The 8,880-nt window shown below is 41.2% G+C and overlaps 1 protein-coding gene across 1 annotated transcript; it reads right to left on the reverse strand.

Annotated features, from left to right (window-relative positions):
* Positions 1-202: 202 nt before the first annotated feature.
* LOC311315446 (interferon-induced protein with tetratricopeptide repeats 5-like) lies at positions 203-6,322 on the reverse strand. The gene is made up of 2 exons (XM_084446116.1): positions 6,266-6,322; positions 203-2,005 (listed from the first exon to the last, which is right to left on the reverse strand). Exons 1-2 carry the CDS (start codon positions 6,268-6,270, stop codon positions 478-480), a joined length of 1,533 nt encoding a protein of 510 aa, XP_084302242.1. The 5' UTR covers positions 6,271-6,322; the 3' UTR covers positions 203-477.
* Between the last annotated feature and the right edge of the window lie 2,558 nt (positions 6,323-8,880).

Raw genomic sequence — 8,880 nt, forward strand, 5'->3', positions numbered from 1 at the left:
TGGTCTTCAAATGTGAACTTTGACCAAAGTTGTGCTTATAAAATCTGAAAGACATGTTTTCTTCACAGGGAAACAGAACAGGAAACAACTTTGTGTTGTTTTTATTATTGAGAATTAGGCATTCCCACACTAGGCATATAAACATACAGTATGTTGCTATTATACCTTCATTGGACATTGAAGTGAGACAGGGGAGGTAAAGTGAATAAGTAATATAGGGTTAAGACGTTAAAACTTCATTTAAAGACACACAGGTCTAGGATATTATGCCAATTTTACCAAATAAAGCCAAAAGCAAACTACCTATCCCACCTTTAACAACAACAGTAACCATGTACTGTAGGCTACAGACTATCATGTGAATTAATGCAGAAACAGCACACTATAACAATGACGCATGGTGGAAACATATGGGCAGTGGTGTAAGTATACTTCTTGAGGTACCCCTACACCCCTGTATATGGGCTTGACCTCTCATCACTTGAGATTCAGTCTTTTACCAAAGGCACCAGTCAGGTCATCAACCTTTTCATCAACCTTTCCAGCCTTCTTCTCTCTCGTCTTCCTCTCCTTCTCTTGCATCCGCTGCTCCTTCCTCTCTGTTGTCAATCTCTCCCTTTCCAGTTTGTCCTGGTCAGCGAGGAAGGTCAGGATGTCTTGGGCATCTTGCGGTTTCTGCTGACCCCACCTCTCCGCTAGCATCCTCAGCTTCTTCCCCGCCCTCTCCCGGTCAGCTCCCTGAACCGGGATCTGATAGGCTGCTTTCAGCTGAGCGACAGCTGCGCCTTCGATCTTCCGCCTGTAGAGCAGGAAGAGACCGTAGGAGCAGAGGACGTGCTGCCTGTCCGCCTCCCTCAGGCTCTGGTCCTTCTCAAGGGAGAGGAAGATCTTGGTGGCGTTCTCCATCTGCCGGCCCTCTGCGTAGGCCTCAGCCAGGTTCACACTGGCGTAGATGTTGGAGGGCTTCAGCTCTACAGCTCGGGAGAAGTGAAGGATGCACTCGTCTGCCTTGGCCTTCACCTTGGCCATCGGGGTGCCCCCTCCCACAGGTTTCCGTCCCCCTAGACCCTTTGGACCCCCCCTCCCTTGCTCCTGCATCTGAATCAGCTGCTGCTTGTGGCAGAGGCCTACCTGGTGGTGCAGGAAGGAGGAGGTGGGGGCGAGCTCCAGGGCCTTCCGCAGCACCTCCAGGGACTGCTCGATGGAGCCTTCCATCCTGAAGAACTTGGCCACGTAGCGGGTGACCTGGGGCACATCCGGGGCCAGGCTCAGGGCCTGCTTTACCAGCTTAATGCGCTCCTGTGTGCCCGTGCTCTGGCTTTGCAGCTTCAAGGCCAGGAGGACCATAACCTCTGCGTTGTCAGGCTCCAGCTCCAGGGCCTTCCTCAGCTGTCCGATGGCCTCCCCGGTCTTCTTCCCTCCCCCTGGTTTCCTGTCCTTCTTCATCCCTTCCAGCCGGTACAGCACCACTGCATAGCCCACATTGAAGGACTCACTCTCTGGCGCCCCCTCCAGGGCCTTTTCGAAGCTGTCCCTGGCCCTCTGGTAGAAGTTGGCCCCCAGCCTCAGGAAGGTCCAGCCCTTCTCTCCGTGGATGATGGGGAGGTCACAGCAGCCCCCAGAGGCCTTGGGATTCGCCTGGTAGATCTCCTCCAGCTTCTTCAGGTAGACCTTCACCTCTGCCATGTTCTCAGCGTGGTAGTGGACCCAGGCGTAGTTACCATAGGTCACCAGCAGCTCAGTATCATCCTTCCTCTTTCTCAGCACCTTCTCTGCCTTGTAGAGAAACCCCAGCGCAATATCGCTGTCCCCCTCTAGGTGGCTAAGGAACGCGAGTGTGTTGAAGTATATGGGGTGGCAACGGGCATGGCAGAATTTGATGCGGTCAGGAAGTTTTTCAGAGATGCCTTTCAGGTCTACAATGTCAGCCTTGTCAATGCCCCAGGTGAAATGACACGGGAGAGCATTCAGGCTGGCTTCCATATCTGCTTCTTTTACAGAGACACTGAAACACAGAAAAGCAAAATATGTTATGAATGATGATGATGTTATAAATTACAAATACAGGTCTTGGTATTTAGGTGGTATCGTCATGTAACTGAGTCTGCTCTTATGCCTACAGTAAAATTTAGCACGTATTCAGCCAAATCATGATGATTTGACTGCCGTTTTAAAATTGCTTTTGAATTGTTAATTGATGATTTTTTCCCTATTTGTTCTAGTCTTGTTAATGTAATATTGTTTCTTGATGTTGATTAATGATATGTAATTATTTAGCAAAGCTGTAAATGAGTGCAAGCACTCTTAGTAACTTCGAGTATGAACAAAAGCTTGGATAAATGATTTATCCAAGGGAGAGCGAAGTCAAGACTAACGTGGGTCAGTAACACACAACTCAAAGTAGAAAAAAGCTAGGATGTTGTGATTCACTGTAGGCTACTTATGATTAATGTCCCTATATTTATGAAAAATAGTGGTAATCCAATTATTTATTTGTGACTAGGGCGCGTGTGTATTTTAGAGCTGGCGCTGTTTTCAATGGGCAATGAGCTCTACCGTATTCGAGCTGTTCTTTTTGCAGTTGAAAGAAGTTGGCGAGGTGAAGTTAGTTTGATTTTAGATATTCCAGTTGGATATTCGCGCTTGATATTCGTGTATTCCCCACAATGGTCTCATTTTGCTCAGGGACCATGGTTGCACGAGATACAACTTTTATTCTGTCCAATTACAACTCAATATTTTATATGATTTGTATGGTCATTTTTACACATTATATTTTCAATAGCTCTGGAACCACATGACCAGAATACCTAAAAGTAGTCTCATTTTGTTCAGGGATAATGCCTGCACGACGTACACCTTTTGGTTTGTTCAATTACATCTCTAATTATTTTATATGATTTTTATGGTAATTTTTACACCTTATATTTTCAATAGCTCTGGGACCACATGACCAGAAGATCCAAAATTAGTCTCATTTTGTTCAGGGACAATGCCTGCACGAGATACACCTTTTGATTTGTTCAATTACATCTCTTAATATTTTATATGATTTTTATGGTCATTTTTACACCTTATATTTTCAATAGCTCTGGGACCACATGACCAGAAGATCCTAAATTAGTCTCATTTTGTTCAGGGACAATGGCTGCACGAGATACACCTTTTGGTTTGTTACATTACATCTCTAAATATTGTATATGATTTTTATGGTTTACACCATCATGGAAGAAGATCTGCATCACCTAGTTTGTGTAGTTCCTGCAGTTGCAGCTCGCAGCAAAGCATTTGTATATGTAAAGGTGTAAAATTGTACATAAATGTACATAAAATATTGAACCGTGAAAATTGACAAAATAAAAGGTGTATGTCATGAAGCCAATGTCCCTGAACAATATGAGCCTATTTTGAGGTGTTTTGGTCACGTGATTCCTGAGCTATTGAAAAGAAAAGGTCTAAAAATGACAATTAAAATTCATATAGAATAATGTGAGAATAAATTGGACAAAATAAAAGATGTATTTCATGAAGCCAATGTCCAAGAACAATATGAGCCTATTTTGGGGTGTTTAGGTCACGTGGTTCCTGAGCTATTGAAAAGAAAAGGTCTAAAAATGACAATTAAAATTCATATAAAATAATATGAGATGAAATTGGACAAAATAAAAGATGTATCTCGCACAGACAAAGTCCCTGAAATATATGAGCCTATGTTTGGGTGTTTTGGTCACGTGGTCCCAGAGCTATTGAAAAGAAAAGGTCTGAAAAAGACAATTAAAATTAATATAAAATAATGTGAGAAGAAATTGGACAAAATAAAAGGTGTATCTCATGAAGCCAATATCCCTGAACAATATGAGCCTATTTTAGGGTGTTTTGGTCACATGGTTCCTGAGCTTTTGAAAAGAAAAGGTCTAAAAAAGACAATTAAAATTCATATAAAATAATGTGAGAATAAATTGTACAAAATAATTTGGACAAAATAAAAGGTGTATCTCATGAAGCCAATGTCCAAGAACAATATGAGCCTATTTTGGGGTGTTTAGGTCACGTGGTTCCAGAGCTATTGAAAAGAAAATCTCTAAAAATTACAATTAAAATGTATATAAAATAATGTGAGATGAAATTGGACAAAATAAAAGATGTATCTCGCACAGACAAGGTCCCTGAAATATATGAGCCTATTTTTGGGTGTTTTGGTCATGTAGTCCCAGAGCTATTGAAAAGAAAAGGTCTAAAAAAGACAATTAAAATTCATATAAAATAATATGAGAAGAAATTGGACAAAATAAAAGGTGTATCTCATGAAGCCAATGTCCCTGAACAATATGAGCCTATTTTGGGGTGTTTTGGTCACGTGGTTCCTGAGCCATTGAAAATAAAAGGTCTAAAAATGACAATTAAAATTCATATAAAATAATGTAAGAATAAATTGTACAAAATAATTTGGACAAAGTAAAAGGTGTATCTCATGAAGCCAATGTCCAAGAACAATATGAGCCTATTTTGGGGCGTTTAGGTCACGTGGTTCCTGAGCTATTGAAAATAAAAGCTCTAAAAATTACAATTAAAATGTATATAAAATAATGTGAGATGAAATTGGACAAAATAAAAGATGTATCTCGCACAGACAAGGTCCCTGAAATATATGAGCCTATTTTTGGGTGTTTTGGTCATGTAGTCCCAGAGCTATTGAAAAGAAAAGGTCTAAAAAATACAATTAAAATTCATATAAAATAATATGAGAAGAAATTGGACAAAATAAAAGGTGGATCTCATGAAGCCAATGTCCCTGAACAATATGAGCCTATTTTGGGGTGTTTTGGTCACGTGGTTCCTGAGCCATTGAAAATAAAAGGTCTAAAAATTACAATTAAAATTCATATAAAATAATGTGAAGAAATTGGAGAAAATAATTTGGACAAAATAAAAGGTGTATCTCATGAAGCCAATGTCCCTGAACAATATGAGCCTATTTTTGGGTGTTTAGGTCACGTGGTTCCTGAGCTATTGAAAATAAAAGGTCTAAAAATGATAATTAAAATTCATATAAAATAATGTGAGAAGAAATTGGAGAAAATAAAAGGTGTATCTCATTCAGACAAGGTCCCTGAACAATATGAGCATATTTTGGGGTGTTTAGTTCACGTGGTCCCAGAGCTATTGAAAAGAAAATGTAAAAAATGGAAGATAAAAATGTATATAAAATAATGCGAGATCAAATTGGAGAAAGGTAAAGGTGTATCTCGTGCAGCAATTGTCCCTGAACAATTTGAGTCTATCTTGATGTTTTTGACTCACGTGGTACCAGAGCTATTAAAAATCAAAGATTTGGAAAAAAAGTCATATAAATCGGTAATTTGTGGACGGCCCCTAACATTTACGTTGCATTGCTTAGAAGCCGGTCTTGAGGACCGTTGCGGTACCGCTCTCAACCCCGGCTTTCGGTAGGGTACAGTCGGCGAAATAATGGTTAAAGAGTCGGTGAAGTTTACCTCGAATATCCAACTGGAATATCCAAAATCAAACCAACTTCACGTCGCTAAAGAAGTTGAACTTTTTGGTCTAGAACGCAGGCTATATAAAGGGCTGCTGTGACGACGAGAGCGGTCGGGTTTTGGTAAAACTGCAGATAGTGAACGTTATTAGCACTCGTCAACACTAGCTATCTTAACTACCTATCTTAGTTAGTTAATATGCAAAAATAGTAGGCTACTCAGTAGGCTTAATGTGTTGCTCTATATGGACAAAACCACCTCAAAATATTCGACTAGGCTATAGCCCCCGATTCATAATAAATCTAGGTATTTGTCTGCTGATGTCGATTGTGTAACATATGATTTCAACAAAACTGCAGATTTATTCTTGATTTATGGATGGGTGGGGTCAAGTTAACTGACTTCAACAATAAGTCTCTGGAGATTAGGCTATATTCTAAAAACGTTATAATTAACCACTGGAAGTAAGAAAATGTCCCCCAAAAGATAGCTAGCTAAGCTCACACTTAGTCGGAATTTTCGTCTTTCTTCTAATATTAGGATTCAAGGATGTTTATTTGTATTAGGCATATGCTACAAGATGAAACCACAATGATATGCCCATAAGACAATGTAGCTGTGTGAATTCTTAGCAGACAGGTGTCAGGTGTTTGTGACCATTTATGACATTTCTATCTAGGCTAACGTTATAGGTTTTGCCAAACTATAAGCTAATTATCTAAAATTATGTGTAGCCGAAGAATTTGTAACAAATAACAGTCTCTTACCTCATCTTTGTTAAGCGAAGCGAAGTGCTGTATTCCACGTACTTGGCTACTGCTAGGGCGGCCAACCTTATCCTGATGTTTTCTTTGAAAACGAAACTTAAAATAAGCCTTGGGGACTGTGACCAATTGCAAATTTCAATTCGTGCCAAATTACATCGTTTGGTAGGCGTACGAAATAGGCTATTAACGGCGCCCTCTCACGATTAGGTCATGAAGTGTTATGTCAACGTAGGCTAAATAAAGCAATAGTATCGATTCTGTGCTGTCGACTACCGAATCAAAAGTGAAGATATTATTAGCAATTCATTACATTGAACACTAGGTGGCGATGTGCACCCGTAAACGACATGAGAAAGAACGGCGTGAAGATAAAAGGCATTGGCGTAGATCCCCAAAGCCTGACAGTAACATGATGTTGCTTAGGCTATATTTTCAATGGCGCCAGTTTATGTATCATCACATTATGGTTCTTCTTATTCTGTTGTATGGCGGTTGGCAACCCGCCACCTACTGAAATGGAGTGTGGATCAGAATGGGTTCTACACTACACTACAACCTCTGAAGTAGCCCTGCACTCCTAAAAAAGGTAAAAAGCACCCTGCACCCTATGTGACCGGAATTCATACTCAACACTTCCTCAAGTGAAAATCTAATCCGTTCCTTTTCCAGACCCTTTTAAGATCTTCCCTCTCCTGGGCATACCTAGGGCACTCCATCAAAACATGTCTCACTGTCTAGGCCAAGAAACTTTAGGAGCGGGCGACTCCTGCATCTCTACCCAGATCTAGCTGTATGTAGTCCTGTAGTCTGATCTGGCAATATCAATGTCATCTTTCCTCAGTTCCCAGGTGAAGCGACTCTCCAGATTGAGTAGTTTGGTTTTAAAAACACTATGACACATGACTGGAACTGGAAACAATACAATGAAAATCAATGTCAGTCTAAGAGGGCTTTTTAATGATCTGCCTTATAGAAAAATCTCATTATCCCACTATGGATAAATCCCATTACAACCTTTTCCAAAATGTAAAGCTCACAGCTCACTCTGCCGGGGAACATGTCCATGTTCCCTGGGTCCTATGTTCCCCCCAAAAAAAGGTTCTATGTTCCCCGGGTCCTATGTTCCCCGGGTTCTATGTTCCCCGGGTTGCGAGATTACTTTTCGCAACAGTTTAGCAAGAACACCATAGAGTTTAGGGTTAAGGTTAGGGTTAGGGTTAGGGTGAGGGTCAGGTGTAGGGTTAGGGTTAGATTTAGGTTTAGGGTTAAGGTTAGAGTCTTCCTTAACCCTAAACTCAATGGTGTTATCGCTAAACTGGGTTGCGAAACGCGTAGACGCCCCCGGGTCCTATGTTCCCCAGGTTCTATGCTCCCCGGGTCCTACACTTAAAAACCTTCATTGCTACAGTGGTCAGGGTGATGGGTCTATAGTCGTCCTTGCTTTCTTGGGGACAGGGATGATGATGGAGCTCTTGAAGCAGGCTAGTACTTGGCATGTCATAGTGAGTTTGTTTGCTTCCTTCCTTCATTCATCTACCCTGGCATTCCCCTTCCCCTTAATTTTTTTGACCTCTCGTCCGTCCTTCACGTCAAACAGCTAGTAGAACTGGATGGGCCAGCTGACCGCACACACGCGCACACACGCGCACACACGCGCACACACGCAAACACACGCAAACACACGCAAACACACGCAAACACGAGCTGCAAGCTAGCCTCCCATAAAGGTCTCTCTCAAGGACATCTGCGACCAATGTTAGCTAGCCCAGTTCGCCATGCACTAGCATACTTTGCGTGTTGGCTACCGGGTTGCGAGATTACTTTTCGCAGTTTAGCAAGAACACCATAGAGGTTAGGGTGAGGGTCAGGTGTAGGGTTAGGGGTTAGGGTCTTAACCCTAAACTCAATGGTGTTATCGCTAAACTGCGAAACGCGTAGACACTCCCGGGTTACATTTGGCTGTGGCTATTGGCCTATTTGTAAATATCATGTTGCATAACAGCATTCCTAGCGGACATAAGGGGAAAGTTCATTTTCTTAACCCTATCTAGAAGCGCACCATGAACATTTTGCAACAGGACAGCATGGATTCGGAGTCGGAATATGATTTCAAAGATCTAATAAAAATAATGCCCTATTATGCTTGACATGTTTGTTAATGCTTATTCCCTTAAATAGGAACACATAAGCTGAACGTAGGCTGCAGCATCACGTTGATAAATTGGCAAACATGTAAGTTACAGGCTACGTCCGGATATGATTTGGAAAGATGTTCCTGTAGCCTACAGTAGGGGTAGAATGTTGAAATTTGTAGGCTATATATACAAATTTGTATATATACAGGGGCCAGTCTTATTATGAATCAATTCTAGGCTAGTTCGTATGGTAACGTTATTTCAAATCACCACATGACAACCACACAAGAGTCATCAGATATCCGTGCGCGTAATAATGACCGACATCACAATGGCTATATAATTCTATATAAGTAGGCTAATTCCACAAAGTTGAATATTGTTTCAGAGTTAACTTCACATTGACGGACAACCGCATCCTTATACAACACGATTAATCAGCAATTCATATTTGAAGACTATTTGAAGATATTTGAAGAC

The sequence above is a fragment of the Borostomias antarcticus genome (genome assembly GCF_949987555.1).
Source record: "Borostomias antarcticus genome assembly, chromosome: 11".
NCBI classification, from domain to species: domain Eukaryota; kingdom Metazoa; phylum Chordata; class Actinopteri; order Stomiiformes; family Stomiidae; genus Borostomias; species Borostomias antarcticus.